Below are 20,290 nucleotides of genomic sequence, written 5' to 3' on the forward strand. Positions count from 1 at the left end.
CTCAGAATCGGCACAAGAAAAGGGTTTGCATTAGTAACCCATTGAGGGTATACAACTTTCAACTTTCATGAGGTCAAAATTAATCTGTTTTTCTCCTCAAATTGGCAAGAAGTCTGAAAATAATTCATGTTTGGGTGAGCACTGCTTATTTTTTGTAAAGTGTATGGACAATTAGTTGCACAGCAAGTTATTTTTTAAGAGAAATGTCATCCTCATTATCCTTTTTTTTCTAGCAGCCATTTTGACAGTTTTTTTGTTTGGCTTCTTTGAGATGCATGGTGTGAAGTTTAATAGAAATTATTTTTTTTAATAAATTACAGAAAGTCATAGCTTTTATTATGTAACTGTGATGTTGGTATCATGATTTTTCTCCATGCTTGCTAATGTTTAGGTAACCGAGCTGCGTGGATCCTTCCATTCACTGCAGGGGGCTTCATACACATTGCCCTAGCTACTGTGCTTCCAGAGCTTCTTCAAGAGACAAATTGGAAGTAAGTTAATCTGTTGCATATTGCAAGGGAGTGCAATTTTTTCTAGATTGGAATTGCAAAGTTTAATTGTAAATCAGTTTAATTAGAAGATTGTTCCAAACTTAAAGGTCAAGTCCACACCAGAAAAACGCTGATTTGAATAAATTGAGAAAAATCAAACTAGCATAACACTGAAAATTTCATCAAAATCGGATGTGAAAAATAAGAAAATGACGACATTTGAAAGTTTTGCTTATTTTTCACAAAACAGTGATATGCACAACTCAGTGACATGAAAATGAGACAGTCGATGATGTCCCTCACTCACTATTTCTTTTGTTTTTTATTGTTTGACTTCTACAATATTCAAGTCAATGCAAAATTGAATTGATTTGAAACCTTTGTAGTAATTAAGGGGGAAAAAATTGCCATGGTGTAATCTGCTTTAAACTTTAAACTTTAATAATCTTATTGATGTATCCATGTCTTATATAATATATTTTGTCTTCATTTTAGAGAGTCAATAAAACAGATGATGTGTCTGCTGTGTGGTATTGCTGTTATGGGTGCTGTGAGCCTTTTGATAGAATAAACAGGTGAGTAATTCATTAAAAAAAAATTGTAGTAACCTCCTTTCTCGCCATGAACATGTTTCCACATACATATCTTTGCACATATCTTCTGATTTAATTAACCGGATCATTGGCGATTGGTGAAAATATGCACAAATCTTGAAGGACGAGCATCACTAAACATGAAAAAAGAACTACTCCAGCATTCATATTTTTCGAGAAAAAAAGTGCCTATTTTATGCCTCCGACTACCGTAGGTGGTTGATGAAGGCATTACGCTTTTGGATCGTCCGTTTTTCGTTTTCACGATAACTAAAGAATCGTTTGATGGATCAATATCGCACTTGGGCCAAGTACGCAAAAGGACTGATGGTGATCTGATTAGTTTTGGGTTTTCAAGGTCAGAGGTCAAGTTCATAGAGGTAATCATATACCTGAAAAATTCTTGTTATTGTGATAACTGTTCAACTGCACATTAGGCTCATTTTTTAAATTTTTTATCTCTGTTTTAATCATTTTTAGTTCAAGGCGTTGAAAGAACTTGTGCAATGTCCATTTATCTGGTTCCTCGCTTTGCATTCTTATTGAATGGCATATACTGTGGTACTCAAAAATTAGTGAAACCCACCAGAATGAATGTATTGAAAGTGTTCAAGTCCTGCCATGTCTTAGATATTTAAATGTGAAGTCAGGTGATAAAATATTGCATTTAATCAAGTTTGTTTCTCTGGGCTCACCAAGTACTGTAGTGCTGTTGTCTTCATTCAACACTTGGCATAATTGAGAGCATTTAGTGGTAGGGTTCACTAACTTTTGAGCACATTTGTATGTAAATTGTTTATAAACTGCATATAAGAACCATATTACTGAGTATATTTGCTTGGTGATCTTGAAAGCAATCTGAACTATGCCCCTTGACTTATTTCTGGTAGTGGACGGTTTAGTATGGCACGCCCATAGGGAAACAATTATATATTTAGTTCACTTGAAAAAAATATGTTTCTCTTCCACTAAACCATTTCACTCAAAGAAATTTATATTTCACTTTTCAAAAAAAATATATTTCACTAAAAAAAAAAATATATTTCATTTAAAAAAAAATATGTTTCACTTTTAAAAAATATATATTTCACTTTTCAAAAAAAAGATATTTCACTTAAAAAAAAATATATTTCACTTTTTCAAAAAAATATATTTCACTCTTCAAAAAAATTATATTTCGCTTTCCAAAAAAATATATTTCACTTTTCAAAAAAAATATATTTCAATTTTCCTAAAAATATATTTCACTTTTCAAAAAAAATATATTTCACTTTTCCAAAAAAATAAATTTCACTTTTGAAAAAAATATATTTCACTTTTCAACAATTTTTTTTTTTATTTTGAGAGAAAACAAATCCTTTCACTTTTGTTGGATAACACATGCGGCTGCCGTATTCGACCGTACGTAGAATTCATCTATCTACCTACATGATATATCTATCTATCTATCACTCTGCCTAATATATATCTATCTGTTTAAATATGTCTATCTATCCATCTATCTGCCTGTCTGTTTATCTATCTATCTCTCAAACTATTTATTTTTCTATCTATCTGTCTAATAATTATCTGATTAAATATGTCTGTCTATCTATCTACGAATCTATCTATCTGTCTGTCTGTCTCTTTATCTATATATCTATCTAATATTTTTTAATATGTCTGCATCTGTTTATTTATCAATCAGTCTATCTATCTATCTTATGATTTATCTGTCTTTTTATCTATCTGCCTATTTATCTTTATCTATCTATCTTATGTCTATCTGTTCAAAATATGTATGTCTATCTGTATGTCTACCTTTCATCTTTCAATCTAATATCTATTGATCTGTTCAAATAATCATGTCTGTTTATTTGACTGTTTATGTTTAATGTTATTCTATCTGTCTATCTATCAATAAATATATCGATCTATTTTCTCTCTATCTATACATCTATCCATCTATTTATCTATCTGTGTATGTACCTATGTATCTATCTGTCTCTGAATCTATGTTTATATCAAATATATCATAATCACCGTTTTCATAATCATCATATTTGCTATCAATCATTATCAGCATCATCCTCCTCATCATCGTATATTTTTTCGTCAATCAATATCTATCTAATGTCTGTCTATCTATCTAATACCTATTTTTCTGTTTATATATATATATATCTATCTATTAATATATATCTATCTTCTATTAATCTATCCACCTATCATTTATCCCTCCATCCATCCATCCCTCCATCCATCCATCTATTTATCTATCTTTCTTATATGTATCTGTTTAAATATGTATGTCTATCTGTCTGTCTATTTATCTTTCATACTTATATCCACTCATTTGTTTAAATAATTATGTCTGTTTATCTATTTATCTACGACAGACCACCTAATTCGTCCGCATGACGAATTAAAATCTAGTTTCACTTGTTACATTTTAAATCTGAGAGAAAACAAATCCTTTCACTTTTGTTGGATAACACGTACGACGGCTGCCGTATTAGACCGTACGTAAAGTTCATTCCTCACGTAAAATCCATTCCTCTCGCTACGAAAAACATTTCACTCTTGTTGCAAAATTCATTTCACTCAATTGCAAAAAATACGTTCCTCTTTTTTCTAGGCCTGTAGGCGGCGCGCTTCATTGTTGGCGGGAAATAGAGATGGTTGCAAAATTTTCGCTGTGCTGAGGGGAGAAATCATGAAAGCGGTTGCAACTCACAAAATGACAAGGATATGGGGATATCAGCGAACGCAATTACGTCACTTTCCCACGTGCACGAGAATGCACCACGAGGTGGGACCATGAACACAAAACGTAAAGTTTGATTTTATTGCTGATTATGCACAATAGCCAGTGCAATCAGCTGTTGCATTCTGCCCTACGATCAATCACTAATCTTAGCACGGTCTGGCTATACGTTTTGTAGGCATGGGGCATGAATACTTTATACATACAATATCTACAGAGCTGAATGGTCAAGGTAAGTGTTGAAATTTCCCTTTTCTCCATTCCGTCTGTCTTTTACTTTATTGACATACGATGATCGTAATGATTGATGAAATGAAGTTACAAAAATCTACAATTCACTGGTCAACTCGCTTGTACCTGCACTGCAAAACCAAATTCTCTCCAGTTTGTCCGAGACATGAATGGGGGGTTTTCCGATGCTACTCTCAGAACGGGCAATACTTCACCGTCTTTTGAACAGACATGAAAAGTGAGTATACGGGACTGAAGTTAAGTGATGACGTCATCGCTCAACCCTAAAAATTTGGTGTTAGCCGAGAATGTCCACTGAAAGCGATGACGTCTTCACCCATTCAGTCTTGTATGCTTTACCGCTTATGTCTGGTTTGAAGCATTCATCCTACAAACGAGGTTATAATGGTTTGAAGAAGCCCTCGCACTGCCGTGACAAAATGGTGAGAATTTGGTTTTGCAACGCAAGTACAAGCGAGTTGACCAGTGAAATGTAGCCTTTTGTATGCTTCATTTCTTCGATCATCGCGATTATCGTATGTCAATGAAGTAAAAGACAGACGGAATTGAGAAAAGGGAAATTTCAACACCTTGTCCATTTAGCTCCGGAGATAGTGTAGTGCCATGCGTGGAGCTATTCATGCTTCATATCATGCCTACAAAACGTTAGTGATTGATCGTAGGGCAGAATGCAACAGCTGATTGCACTGGCTATTGTACATAATCAGCAATAAAATCAAACTTTATGTTTTGTGTTCATGGGCCCACCTCGTGGTGTATTCTCGGGCACGCGTGGGAAAGTGTCGTAATTGGGTTCGCTGGTATCCCCATATCCTTGTCATTTTGTGTGTTGCAACCGGATTCATGATTTCTCCCCTCAGCACAGCGAAAATTTTGCAACCATCTCTGTTACCTCGTCCTGCCAACAATGATGTGCGCCGCCTACAGGCCGAGAAAAAAGAGGAACGTATTTTTTTGCAATTGAGTGAAATGAATTTTGCAACAAGAGTGAAATGTTTTTCGTAGCGAGAGGAATGGATTTTACGTGAGTAATGAACTTTACGTACGGTCTAATACGGCAGCCGTCGTATATGTTATCCAACAAAAGTGAAAGGATTTGTTTTCTCTCAGATTTAAAATGTAACAAGTGAAACTAGATTTTAATTCGTCGTGCGGACGAATTAGGTGGTCTGTCGTAAATAAATAGATAAACAGACATAATTATTTAAACAAATGAGTGGATTAATAAGTATGAAAGATAAATAGACAGACAGATAGACATACATATTTAAACAGATAAATATTAGAAAGATAGATAAATAGATTGATAGATGGAAGGAGAGATAAATGATAGGTGGATAGATTAATAGAAGATAGATAGATATATATTAAAAGATAGATAGATATAAACAGATAAATAGGTATTAGATAGATATACATTATATAGATATTGATTGACGACAAAAAATACGATGATGAGAAGGATGATGCTGATAATGATTGATGGCAAATATGATGATGATAACGGTGATTATGATATGATATACACATAGATTCAGAGACAGATAGATACATAGGTACATACGCAGATAGATAAATAGATGGATAGATATATAGATAGAGAGAAAATAGATCGATATATTTATTGATAGATAACATAACATATTAAACAGATTTAATAGATACATATTAAATAGATAAACAGACATGATTATTTAAACAGATCAATAGATATTAGATTGAAAGATAAAAGGTAGACATACAGATGTCTATTTATCTATCTATCTCTCGAACTATTTATATTTCTATCTATCTGTCTAATAATTATCTGTTTAAATATGTCTATCTATCTACGAATATGTCTCTCTATCTATCTATCTATCTAATAGGCAGAGAGATAGGTAGATAGATAGATATAATCATGTAGGTAGATAGATAGATGGATTTTACGCACGGTCTAATACGGGAGCCACATGTGTTATACAACAAAAGTGAAAGGATTTGTTTTCTCTCAAAATTAAAATGTAACAAGTGAAATGATTCTTCGTCGAACAAAAATATTTTTTTTTGAAATATATTTTTTTGAAAAGTGAAATATATTTATTTGAAAAGTGAAATATATATTTTTTTTGAAAAGTGAAATGTATTTTTTGAAATGTATTTTTTATTTGAAAAGTGAAATGTATTTTTTTGAAAAGTGAAATATATTTTTTTTGAAAAGTGAAATATATTTTTTTGAAAAGTGAAATATTTTTTTTTGGAAAAGTGAAATATATTTTTTGGAAAAGTGAAATATATTTTTTTGAAAAGTGAAATATATTTTTTGGAAAAGTGAAATATATTTTTTTTTAAAGTGAAATATATTTTTTTGGAAAAGTGAAACATATTTTTTTGAAAAGTGAAATATATTTTTTTGGAAAAGTGAAATATATATTTTTTTTGTAAGTAAAATATATTTTTTTATAAAGTGGAATACATTTTTAAAAGTGAAATATAAATTTCTTTGAGTGAAATGGTTTAATGGAAGAGAAACATTTTTTTCAAGTGAAATATATATTTAATTGATTCCCTATAAGCGTGCCATAGTTTAGTGGGCCTACAAGGTCACTTTGAGTAATGATTGTATTAAACCATTCCCTTCCAATGAACCATTGTATACGCAAGTGTGACTTTGTTGTCACACATCTGGCTAATGAAAGGAAAGTGGATTTGAATAAAAAGAGAAAAATCAAAGAAGCATAATGCAGAAGTTACACCAAAATTTGTTGCAAAATAGAGAGTTACAACATTTTTAAAATTTCCCTTATTTTTTACAGAACATTTATATGCACAACACAGTTACAATTTAAAGAGTTGATTGATGATGTCACTAACTCGCAATTTCTTTTGTATTTTATGATACGAAATATAGAATATTTACAGATTTGACAATGAGGAAGTAGCTACATGAATGGTTTCATAAATATTAATTCTGCTTATAGGAGGAATGAAACCTTGTTGACATGATGAGAAAATTGAGTTATTTCATATTTCATAAGATAAAATATAAAAGTGAGTGGGTGACATCAATGGTTCCCTCTTTGCATACCCACCAAGATGTGCATATAACTGTTTTGTGCAATTAAGGAAATATTTACACTTATAACTTTCTTATTGTACATCCTATTTTTATCAGTGTTATGATGGGGTTTTATTCACTTTTCATTGAAATAACTTTTTGCTGGGGTGGACTTGCCCATATATAATGACTACCTTTCTGCACTAACCATCCGTCTACTTTGGCTGTGTTTTTATTTGGGGGGGTGGGGGTTTGCCCATGCCCTGCCCCATTTCCATGAATATAGTTTCTCTATTAAACAGATTAATGTACCTGATAGAAGTTTGTATGAGTAAACCATCTGCCTCTCTGATTATGATTAATTTTCTACTGACATCAGTTTTGTTACTATATTTCTCCTATTGTTTTTCTTTCATAGATGTCTGGTAGCTGGAGAAATTCTGCGTGATTGGTACTCATCCCCCTTGGATTGCCTCATCTGAACTACATACAATGTCACCAGCAGATGTTTGATATTTGTTTCACATATTTTCTGTGAAAATATTGTTGAAAATACCTTCCATATTTCTTATTCTCTGATTAGACCAATCATTCTTCATCTTAGTCTGCGATGTTAAATTGAAAATATAGAAGCTGATGGAAATTGCTGAAATTTTATATTTTTGTACACCCATTATGAAGCAGAGATGAATTGTACTTTGAACTGTTGCAGTATTCTACTAATAACATGTTTCATGGATGTACAAAATATGGCAGGGGATGTTTTTTTAGGCCGGCCTCGAGCTTAAACTTGCCAGCCTTGGGGCCGAGTCACATGTCTGTTGGAGAGAGTTTCCTCCAGTGGCTTGGTGACTGAGATTTCCTTTATAGGCTCCGACCCTGCAATATGGACTATTACTATTGGACTCATTGGCCCATATTCTGATGTCAGGTTTAACTTAGACCACGGTCTAACTCTGTGCTAAAATTATGGGGAGCCAAAAGTTCAAGATTTCTGTTTATATTGTATATTTCTTAAGTTTACTTTTTTGTTTCCTTTTGCTTTCATAATAAAGAAAAATACTTCAGTTATCATTCCCAAACAATGATGAACAATTTGGTTGTCATATGAGGTAATAAACTGAATGTGTACTGTTAGGAATTTGTGCCCCAATTGGCTATCCATAGTTAAACCACAACTTTACACCAGGGTTTAATTTAAACCCGACTTCAGAATACGGGCCAATGGCTCGTATTCTAAAGTCAGGTTTAACTTAGACCATGGTCTAACTCTGCTAAAATTATGGGAAGCCAAAAACTTTAAAAAAATCCTGCTTATATTGTATATTTCTTATATTTACTTTTTTGTTTCCCTCTGCTTTCATAATAAAGAAAATATTTCAGTTATCATTCTTAGACAGTTATAAATGATTTGAGTGTCATAAATTGAACATGTACTAATGGAGATTTGAGCCCCAATTGGCTCTCCGTAGTTAAACTACAACTAAACCCAGGGTTTAATTTAAACCAGAGTTCAGAATACAGCCCATTGTCATCCAACAGTTGCTCCCACCTTCTCATTATGTTTATTTTAATGAGAACACACAGGTGTATAGAAGATATCAGAAGTCAATACCAACAATTTGATTTGAATAAGTAGAAGAATTTAAACAAGCAAGCATATCACTGTAAGTTTCATGAAACTTGGATGTAAAATGAAAAGACAAAAACCAGATGAGTGTTACTTTGGCATTTTTTATCCCCCTTAGAAAATTATAACATCTTAAATCTGACGTTTAATTTCACATACCAGTTGTATGCACAACATTGGTAAAATGAGTGAACCAGTGATGTCACACACATTTAATAAAAAGTAATAATATTGTACATGAAAATGTCATATTCAATTTTGTAGATATGATTTAGTAAAGAAGGTGTTGACTTAATAATCATTTTGAGTTACAATGATGTCGATTCCATATGTTTCAAGGTGGAGCCAAACCATGGTTGAAAAATTTTGAATTGTAAGTACCCAAAACTGTCATGTATTAGTATAATACAAAAGAAATAGCGAGTGTGTGACGTCATTAGTTCCCTATGCATAAGCCCTTGTTGTGCATATAATCTTATTTTGTTGAAATTTTCAACATTATGCTCATTGAATACTTTCCATTCGTTTTTAAATCAACTCTGCCTTTTATGATTACGTTACTCTAGGAGTGGAGACTATATTTACCTTAGCAATCGCTTCAAAGATAAAGAACTCTTTTATGGGATGCTTGTAAAGGGCCTATTATTTGCTTTTATAATTTAAAGGTTGGTTGTAGACAAATATATATCTTTGTTTAGCGAACAAAATTCAGGGTTTTCTACTTAATATTGACGAGTCAGAGTCTTACGTTATTTCAGTAATGTTATATTTATATTTTTAACTTTGTATATTACTAGTAAAAATTATTACAATGTTAAGAAGACTGCCATGTAAGTTTAATTATACCTCCGAAATAGAGTCGAAAGGGTTATAAAATATATCTGGTTTGGCGATCAGGCAGTTCGTTGCAAGTGAAATATAAAATAAGTAAATTATTTTCCCAGTTTACTGCAGGTGAGACTTGAGAAACAAATTGGTCTTGGTGTAAGACACACTCGGATACATTCTTGGAATGAGTTAGATACTGCATTTCCATGGAGGTATCTAGATTTCGCTGGCAATAATTATAGGAAACATGGTAGTGTTGCCATGGTAATGGCATATTATATATGTTCGTCACATGAGTGATATTTCTTGTTTCACGTGTTTACATTTTATGGCCAGGGTAGTTGAATATGTCTAAAGAGCTTTAGACACCTGCTTAGTGTATTAAGCTTTATATGAAAGTGAATTATGTTTTTTTGCAAGATATATTTTATTCGAATATGAATATGAAATATTTAAAAAATAGTTTGTTTTTTTTTCTTTCTAGGAATCTTGAATTATTTTGGAAATGGGACTAAAGACACTTTTTTCCTTCATTTAGACATTAATGTTTGACATTTGATAGAATGAGGAATATTCTCAATTCAAATATAATTCTGAGAATTCTTAGAAAGAGATGATTAAATATATTTTGAAACTCTGAATATGAATGAAGTGAATCATGACAACTCACAATTTTTTTTATTCTAAGATTTAAAACAATATGAATGCCGAAAATCATGACAGGGTACTGTATAAGTTTTTATGTGTACTTGCCAAGTGTAGTGAGATGATATTATTTTACACACTGTAGGAGATTTTATATTGATATTGTGTCACATTTGATAGAAAGGGATACATTTAAATGATGTAAAGTGTATTCCATCTTCAGGAATCCATCATGTCAATTGATTTCATCAGAGCCTGTTACACATTTAAATGTGTTGAATAGTATTAGGAGGAAATTGTGGCGAGACTGTATCCAGTGCTTTGGACATTTTTTTTTACCAATTTGGTAAAGAATTTATTTTTCTTCTATTTCATTTGCACAGATGTGATATATTCTTTGATTGTTTAGGCTTGCATTTGTATCTTTGACAATTGATGGAATATTTTTATTATTCAGTTTGGTATATCTTTTAGCATTGTTTAATTTATGTATGCAAACTAAAACTGATCTGATTTAATGATGGCTGAAATGTGGTGAATGGTATATTTTGAGATGTTGCTAGATTGATTATCCTTTTGGTGTATTTATGATTTAGGGGTTTACAGTACTTTTGCTAGCATTCAATTATTTGTTTTAGTTATAAATTTTACTTGTATAACTAAATTACATGCTTGCCTAAGAGTTAAAGTACTTGTCCTTTAACGAGTTGAACTGTAGCACAAATTTCAAGATTTATAATCAGGGATCTAAATAAATTTACTATTGGCTTGGCTTTCTTTGGAAAATAATGAAATCAAATTAATTCAATGCTTAATTGAATGTTTTAATTTGGAAATTAATTCAATGCTTAATTGAATGTTTTATCAAAATAATTTTTTATTCGAAAACTGGTCAATACTTAACACAAACTTGTCACAAATAATATTATTTTTAGATTGTTTTATTTGTATACTTGAGAGATACATATTTTATGTGCTTGAATTTGTTAAATCCTGCCTCTAGAAGTGCCTTTCTTCTGTCCTGTGCGTTTCTTCTTCCGAAAATTATTTTTTGTTTCATGTATCATATAAATTGTTTATACTGTTTAGACACAAATATTTTTGTACACAGCCAAGGTGGTATATTGGCTCCAATAGTACTGGTATAATTATGGTTCTACTAAATTGCTCCATACAATAGCCTTAAAAGACTTCCTTTATTGGGAATGGGTTATCTGCCAATTTATGAATAAAGATGTATGATTCTAATAAGATTTAAGACTCCAGTTTATTATTGATTTCCCCTTATGTTGTTTTCTTTTATGAGTCCGTGTGTGTGTGTGTGCAGAAGCGTTGATGTGGTTGGGCAATCGCCGCTCCTCCCCCCAATGATGTGGGGAGGGATTGATTTGGCAACTTGATAAACTTCATAATATACAATGCAATAGAAATCATTAACTTTGGCGCAAAAAAGCGGATTTGCCTCTCACTCATTAAGGCTCTTTTCCTCTGGTAATTCTTAAGTCACTTAAAAAAAATGTAACCTCTCTCCTTTCTCTTTTCTATGATATCTATTTCTTCTTGTAACAAAGGTTAGACGTCCGAAACAACTATTTTTGGGCTCACCTTTAGCATGAATGTACAGATGCATTTATTCCTGGGGGGGGGGGGGTTCAAAGATTGTAAACTAGATGATTGTGATTCTCCAGTACCCATTTGACGGTCTCAAACGGGACAAATTACTGCTGGCAGTAAGTATCCTTGCCATTAGTTTCCAGATAGAACGACCCAGTGGCAGTGCTCTGGTCCGCGTTGTATCCCATCTCCGGACAGCCAGCCAGCCCACATCGGGTGCATAGACCAGCTTGGTACTGGTTCCACGAACCGCATGGGTACGCGGTAAAAGCGCAATCTGTTGACCGGATGCTCTCCTCAAAGTAGTAGACTGACCGGAAGTGATCGCAAGCGACCTCACGAAGCAAGGGACATCCGGGCATGTCGTCGCCTCCGTTCGGGTAGAAATCGACGTGCCCAACCTGTTAGAAGTGTGTGGAAATAAAATTTGGTTTATGATAATCATCTTTTCATTCATCCTCCTCTTCCTGTTTATCTTCATCCTCTTCGTTCCCCTCTTCCTTTTCGTTCTTATCCCTCTTCTGGTTTTTATCCTCATTCATCTCTTCCCTTTCTTCTTCTAATCATCTTCCCTAGTATCCTCCTCGACCTTTCTTCCCATTATCATCTCCGTTTCTACCTCATACTCATCGTCTTTGTCTTCCTCCTCCTTCTAACCCTCTTCCACTTCCTCGTCCTTGTCATTTTTCTCACCATTCTCCTCATCCTTGTGCTTTTCCTTATCCTGCGTCTTCCTATTCCTTTCCTTCTTTTTCTTTTGCTGGAGAATCTGCTCCCTCATTTAGAGAAGGTTTTTTGCACATCACGTATGGTTTAATGACCTAATACGAAATGATCTATTCCTTGCTGCATGTATCTAATTTTGCCTTTCAAGTGTGCAAATTACTTTTCCATACACTTTTTCTGCAAGCTCCAACCCTGAGTCCTCAAATAAAAGTATTCACGTTATAGAGATGACATCTGCTAATGACTCTTAGTATATCGGGATGCCCCTCCAGGGAAGTCTGACTGTTCTTCAAGTACCGACTTCAATGGTTAGGCCTACATTACCCCCCCCCCCCCCCCACCCACCCTTACACATGTCTCCAAAACGCAATAATTTGGTGTCGAAAGGCAGTCCTATACATTCGTAATTGTAAGATAATTTTGACTATTATTTGCCAAATTTACAATCATTTAGCCTATATTTCAACTCTTACGCTGTGATTGAAATTCTCAATCTATACATACCGGTTCGAGGATGCCCATTCCAAGAATTTCATGGGTATCTGTGTGAATGTTATCAACGAAGAGGGCGTCGGAGGGATCCAGTCTACATTCTGGATCAACACCACGGAAGGATGGGCCAGCTGGGTCAAGACCTGTCGAGGGGGAAGAAAGAAAAACAGTGGCGTATCTAAATGAGGAGATAACGGGATAAGCCTTCATGCCCCATGGACTACTTCGGGGCGCCAAAACAAAAACTTCTTTAAAATCTTTAAATTAAGATATAAAAATGAGGGGGGTTGGGTTGAAAGTATTTTGAACCTTCAAAAAACTAAGAAAAGAATGATGTGGCAGCTGAACTGAAAAGGGCGTATTAAACCACTGAAAATTCTAGATTAATCAAAACAATGATGATCTGCCATTTACAGGCATATACCATGGTATATAGAGGGAGTGAGGGAAGAGGGGTGGTTAATAATGAGGAGGATGTCAACGTCATTTTCTGCTGCTAAGACTTTTCCTTCTTTATCTTAACTCCTGAAAAGAATCTATATTTTTTGTTTTTCTTCTAGTGACTCAATAAACAATGTCATATGTGTGGATACTGGAACAACTTTCCAAGCGTGCTAAATAATTTATCTGATATCAATCCAATGAGGTATTATTTACCAGTAATACGACCTAATCCGGATTGGAAGGCCCCTGCGTAGCCGGCTGTATGGGCTCCCAGGCTATGGCCAATAAGATGCATATCACCGAAATCTGCCCCATGAACTCTGAAAAAAAAATCAATAATAATTTCTATTCTATATTTTTTTTTATCAGCAAAACATTTATTGGGGGAAATCTGCCTTGCATCGCCTGAATAAGGGGGTGAGATAAGAGTTAAAGGAGATTCCGCCGCGTCATGGACCATAAAGGTTGTCAAATCTAAAGCTCCCTGAAATTGGCTGCCTTGAATCCTTAAAATCACTCGTCCTAAAAAATGTCACCTTTCTTTCATGTTGTCAAGCAAATAAATGTTTTAAATTGCTTACCTTGGACATATATTCATTTTGCTCAATTGCTTGTCTTTTTTTTCTTTTTTATTTGGGGGGGGGGGGCTAATTTCTATTCTCTTCATGATGGCCTTGTTTTTTAACGGTCTTCTTTCCGTTACTTCTTCACCCCTAGCTTTGTGCTCCTTTTCAATAAAAAAAGTCTTCCCCCCACCCCGTAACACCGCCCCTGCGCAGAGTCATATCTACTTACCTGTTAAGGGCACGTGCCAACATTGCTATCTCTCGGCCAACCACCCTCGTGTTTTGACGGCAAAGATTGTAGCCTCCGTTAGCCCCATCATTCCAATCCACCATGATCACGTTCATATTCTCCTGTGACAATATTAAAAGAATTCTTATAAGATCGATATGTATGTATTCAGCCCTTTTCCTTCCGAAGCTGCCATCCTCACTCAATTGCAGAAAAAATATACCTACAACCTCGCACAATCTCACACACCCACTCCTATCCCACATGCATCTCTTAACCACACACGCATATACACACACCCTCTCTTTCACACTCACCCTCACACATGGACACCCACACACCTTCCTTGCAATTCTCACGGAACCCACTCACACAAATACGCACACCATCCACATAATCCACCCACACACAATCTCACCCTATGACAAACATACATTACGCACACTAGTATTTTTTGCAAGATTTTTAAAAATTATTGATTATCAGTGATATCGAACGAATCGCAAAATCTTTTCTGCAAAGTTTTATTTTCGATCTTATAAGACAATAATGAATTCTAATCACCATTTAGATAGGCTAATTGCTTTATGTCACCATACTCTTCATTTATTCTTATCCAGTATTTGTTTTTGGAGAGTTCGGTTGCTCCTTGCATTTTAAATATTCAAGGAATAACTAATGATATTCATATCGTTGAATAAATTTAGTTTCTATATAGGCCGAAGAACTTAAAATTTTAATTATTCAGTTGTAATCAAAGTAAACAAAGACAAATGAACTTTCAGCAAGTTTACTATGGAGCTTTGGTAGAATTTTACAGTTAAAGGTTACCTTATTTAGGAGTGAGTTTTTGATTGCCTGGAAGTAATCTGAAAAGATTGTATCGGTGAAGCCATGGATGATGAACTTTGTCTGGAGTCGGCCATCCAAGAGTGACGCCATCAGGTTCCCGTCGTCGTTGCGGTCGAGGAGCTGGTGGTCGCCTTGGGCTTGGTTCGACCGGGTGTAGAGGAAGAACTGGGTGTTGACCTTGGCTGGTGATTCGGGCGGGAAGCGAAGCGAATGGCACGAGGCCGAGTCGTCGAAGCAGCCCAAGCCATCGTAGCAAACCTCACGTGCAAATGCTTGGGATATAAAGCAGTAAATCATGAAAATCGATATAAAAGGGACTATTTGTTTTTCTTTAGATATAACTTTTTTTAACAACTCAACGTCAAAACCGTTTTTTCATCAAAACTATATTGATAGAGGAAAGTTGCCTTCTTAAAACTGAGTTTGATCTTGTAAGAGTTGTTGCTCATGATATTCATTTACATCACAATATATTTCTTTTTACAAACAGTATTGCTGAAATATTTGCTTATCCGTTTCATCTGACTTTGTTATCAGTTATATATCATTCGAAATTTATTACGATATACATATTTCTTTTTTGGTTGGTAGAAAAAAAATTGGGCAGCATTTTTCTCACCTGACTGGAGGAATAGCAATGTGGATAAGACCACGGCAAGCCCGTCCATTACGTCTTTTTTTTCTTCTTTTTTTTAAATTATTATTATCCCCGTTTGGTTCACAGATAGAATTTCACAAGTTCAGAAAGGAGTACTTGATACGGAGTGAAAAAATAGATCCTGTATCCTATGTTGTAGAATCTTCTAGCACCAATAGAGGAAATACACAGTTAATGATGTAATTTTGTCACAACTATCCTTGTTCTCTGTCGCCTTACGTATTATCCATAAAGGACTAATTTGAGGTAAAAGCGTGTCACACGCTGAGGAATTCGATAATGTTTCCGTTAATAGTGGCTAATCTCCTGATCTCTTTGTTTAACTGATTTTGTGATAAATTCGGTCGCATGCCTATAAACTTTATTGACTTTGTATACCTATATCGTTTGTTTATAGATAGCATAAACGAACAAAGAAAGATACGATACGAGGTTATCACCACCGGTGAAAAAAAACGTAGAGCGAATGAATAATGAACGAATTTCCAACTTTATTTTCTTTGAAATAGATTGTAAACCGATATGACTCACCTTCAAAATTATTACTATATTTTCTATACCATGTTCTTCTTTCTTATAACGCAGTTTTGATATCAGTGAATTTTCATCAAATTATGTTATGATGAAAATTTTGCTTTATCGTTAGGAAATGCAATTATTCTGATTAATATCAAAATGATAAAAATAATTATAAGCATATTTAAATCTAAGAATATCAATAGAAAATGGTGATAATAATCATAACGACGACGAAGATATAACTACTGATTATTAAAAACAAGTGGTAGTGATCATCAGACTAACAACAATAACAATACCCACATTAAACCATAGCATTAAGAATAGGCTTAATGAAAGCTTGAATATTTTGGAGGGCATTGAAGAACTAATTTCATACTCAAACTTTACGACCAAGACCACAATCAAAGGATTAGTGAAATAAAGTTTAACATCTTTATCACAACTCTATCTTTTCATTCGTATGATTATGCTATCACATAGGGATTATATTTACCTAGAATTTCATATCAGAAAGAACTCGTAATCGTTTACGTAAAAACGCAGTTGGAACAATCATTATGCATCTTCCTTTGTACACGAGTGGTGCCATAAAAATGTACACCCTTCCCCTGGCTCTTCTTCTAATCCTTGGAATTACTCAACAAGGTAACTATGGCAACGTTTCAGCATCCACTTAAAAAAAGTTATTTTAGATTTTATTTTATTTGTGTTCATATAACACAGTTACGGGCGAAATTAAAAATATAAACATTTCTTGTGCATCAAAGCTTTCATTTCTTGCTTATAAATTTGCCATTCAGCTTAGATAAAAGCGACGTACTTTGGTGACTTAACCATAAGTAATTATTTCTAAAGAACCATGCATTTGTTTGTTTTTGTTTGGGTAACAGGAGTTTGTTTTAAGTTAATTCCCTCTCTTACATTTCTCAATTTCAATTGCGATAAACTAGAATTCATCTTTTTGTTTTTCTTCAGAACTGATGCTATATGCGGTGAATAATTATTTCGATTATGCGTGAAATTTCAGAGTGTTTCATTTCTCATTTTAACACTTCACTGTCTTCTGGGCTTAGTACATGCTACCCTACCTCCGATTCGAAAGATAGTTTTCCTATCGGATCGTCTCTGTATAGTGACGGTTTGTAGCATTGCCTTCAATTTGTTTCTCAATGTTCAGGTGATCACCATGACCAAGACTGTCTAGCGCGTTAAAGTAGGCCTATCCATGTAAAACACAAGTTCATATGTTATCTGGGGCAATGAAAAAATGTTCTTGTCATCATTTCCTTTCAACTTTCTAAATATTTATCTTAAAACTGATTAATAAATATTAATCATTGTAATTCACCGTACAACTCATCATCCTATATGCGTTGTTAAATGCCAATTAGCAGTCGAAGCTGAAGAAGTATGCTTTGACGATGTCGGGTGCTTCGCCGATGATTCTTGCCACATCCCCGGTTTTCCACCACGATCACCGGACATCATCAACACACGCTTTCTGCTCTTCACACGGACGAACAGGGACGACTACCAGGAGCTGAACCTGCACGATGTCGAAGGACTGCGGGCTTCGAACTTCGACCCGAAGAGGAAGACGAAGATGTTCGTGCATGGCTGGTGGGCGTACGGACTAGATCCAGAAGAACTCGAGAGGAAAGATGCCTTCCTTGAAATGGTGACTATATTTTCTCTTGTTCTCTAGAGTTTGGATACAATGTTGATGTCTTCATCCTGTAATGTGAACACCGAAAGAAAGAATAAAGAACATTATTATTCCGATCTTTTGGAATCATGATTCATTTTGTAAGACTACTTTATTTTCATTAGAACTCCATGAGTTATTTGTTAGATTTTTGTAGACATTCTTACATGGATTAGGAGGCCTACTAATTTTTTAATACCTGATGAATTCGTTGCTTCCATGAAACTTATTCGCAAATTTGAAATTCCGAATTGTAACTACCAGGAGGATGCTAATGTCATCCTGGTCGACTGGGAGAGGGGAGCGGCCGAGCCACGCTACGGGGTAGCCCATCAGAATACCAGGGTGGTCGGGCGACAGATTGGACTACTTGCCCGCTTCTTGAACCTCGAGACTGGAATGTATTTCAGGGATGTTCATCTGATCGGTTCGAGTCTCGATCGGGGCACACGCCGCAGGGTACGCCGGACAGTACCAGCCAGGATTCGGTAGAATTTCAGGTAAGGAGAATTATTAAAAGTAATGGCTCATATTATCCATGATTTATATAGACCTACCTACGACCCTAGACAATTTGAATAATATATTTTCTTGGAAGGGATGACGTATATACATCCAAACAAAATATATTTTTGGAGTATACTCCCGCCCAACCAACATCAGCAAGGAAACTTATTAATACATTCACATCTAACCCTGATAATGGAAGGGGAATTTTGTAAACCGGACATCACAATGGGTCACGGTTCTTACATCTTTGGTAAAACTTCACAAGATAATTAAACCAATTAAATCAGGTATTTTTCTCTTTATTTTCATGCAGGCCTTGACCCCGCTGGCCCATACTTTCGCGACGAAGGATTCGACTTCCGCGATAATGGACCCGATTGCCGGCTCGATCCAACAGATGCCATCTTTGTTGACGTCATCCATACTGATGCCAATGATATCACAGGTCTAGGACAGATGCTTCCGGTGAGAGCTAGCACCAGATATCATCTTTCTTTAGGGCTTATTGCATGGGTTTAAGAAAATAGTTCACCTACATTTTTAACGGAATGGAATAATTATGGCGTGGATATTGGCGGCTATACACTTGTTGCCATTGCCGTCTTGACTTGTAACACTTATCTATACTAAAGTGGTCGTCGCATTGTTGAGTCGTTTGATTATAATTGTTTTTGAAGGGGTAATGAAACTTCCTGTTCGTGTATGCACTTTTGAAGCTGTTAAACTGTGATGACAGCTTTCTTTACTCTGCATATAGGCCTTTCCAAATGTATCTTTAAATTACCCCAATTAAGGTGATCTGTCAGTTCATCAGGCTTGAAAAATATTTGCATCTTGGCAAGACGGTTAATATGAAACTAGTATTCTTTCAAGGGATTTAGCATTTCTGAAAAAGCAACTCATATCAAGGTATTTTGGCCTACATTCATCGCTGATTAAAGCCTCCTACATTACTTTCTCTCCTGGACCAACTGCCGACTGACAAATGATGCTTTCGTAGAAATGAAATCTGGGCCTTTTTTACGATGGAGCTAAGTCTGTGGATGAAATATAGGAATACAAATATTTGGAATATTAGAATATTGAAAAAAGGGGGGAAATATTATTGTAGGCCTATATGCATCCACAACCGTCATCTTAAATCAACTTGCCTTTCTGTTGTGAATTTTAGGCCTTCGGTGACAGGTTTCAATTTGTTTGTCCATGTTCAACAGCTAGGACATCAGGATTTCTACCCCAACGGTGGCCGCAAGCAAGCCGAATGTAACCTCATCGACCTCCTCTCGGGATGCAGTCATTCCCGAGCCTGGAAGCTTTTTACCGAAAGTATCCTCTCCACTTGCAGCTTCACTGCGTACCCATGCGAGAGTTGGGCGCAGTTCGTGGCCGGTAACTGCGGCGATTGCGGTACGCGCGGTTGTCCCATCATGGGTTACCGCGCCGACGAAAACACCGCGGTTACGGGTAAATTTTACCTGTACACGAATGGGGATTCTCCATATTGCATAGACTGATGCAGAAGTAGTAGGCAACTCAGTATATGACTTAAACAGATAAGGAAAAATGAGACAAACAAAACGCTGAAAATTAGATCAAAATCGGCCATGGAATAAGAAATTTATGACATTTTAAAGAATTGCATGATTTCGGTGAAACAATTCTATGCATGTCTTCATGAATATTCAATGAGCAAACTGATTTCAAATCCCTACTTGTTACTTTAGTGTTTTATTACATGAAATTATATTTG

The 20,290-nt window shown here is 34.9% G+C and overlaps 2 protein-coding genes and 1 pseudogene across 3 annotated transcripts in view; 2 read left to right on the plus strand and 1 right to left on the minus strand.

Moving 5' to 3' along the window:
- Positions 1 to 11,475, plus strand: part of LOC129273662 (zinc transporter ZIP13-like) — a 37,676-nt gene extending 26,201 nt beyond the window's left edge. The window contains exons 8-11 of one of the 2 annotated variants that reach the window (XR_010295362.1): positions 392 to 491; positions 987 to 1,066; positions 7,538 to 8,050; positions 8,366 to 11,475. Coding sequence is in view for 1 of the 2 variants with exons in the window: in XM_064107970.1 (XP_063964040.1) it covers positions 392 to 491; positions 987 to 1,062 (176 nt within the window). In the remaining variant the exon portion in view is untranslated. Of the gene's footprint in view, positions 1 to 391; positions 492 to 986; positions 1,067 to 7,537 lie in introns of both variants that reach the window. The other variant, XM_064107970.1, reaches the window with a different exon arrangement.
- On the minus strand, positions 8,838 to 16,139 carry LOC129273005 (pancreatic lipase-related protein 2-like). The gene is made up of 6 exons (XM_054910073.2): positions 15,765 to 16,139; positions 15,125 to 15,417; positions 14,294 to 14,415; positions 13,712 to 13,818; positions 13,067 to 13,197; positions 8,838 to 12,237 (listed from the first exon to the last, which is right to left on the minus strand). The coding sequence occupies exons 1-6, from the start codon at positions 15,811 to 15,813 to the stop codon at positions 11,941 to 11,943; spliced, it is 999 nt and encodes a 332-aa protein (XP_054766048.2). The 5' UTR covers positions 15,814 to 16,139; the 3' UTR covers positions 8,838 to 11,940.
- A 1,573-nt stretch (positions 16,140 to 17,712) lies between these two features.
- LOC129273004 (pancreatic triacylglycerol lipase-like) lies at positions 17,713 to 20,068 on the plus strand (annotated as a pseudogene).
- Positions 20,069 to 20,290: the final 222 nt, after the last annotated feature.

This window comes from Lytechinus pictus, chromosome 12 (assembly GCF_037042905.1).
Source record: "Lytechinus pictus isolate F3 Inbred chromosome 12, Lp3.0, whole genome shotgun sequence".
In the NCBI taxonomy this organism is placed as follows: Eukaryota; Metazoa; Echinodermata; class Echinoidea; order Temnopleuroida; family Toxopneustidae; genus Lytechinus; species Lytechinus pictus.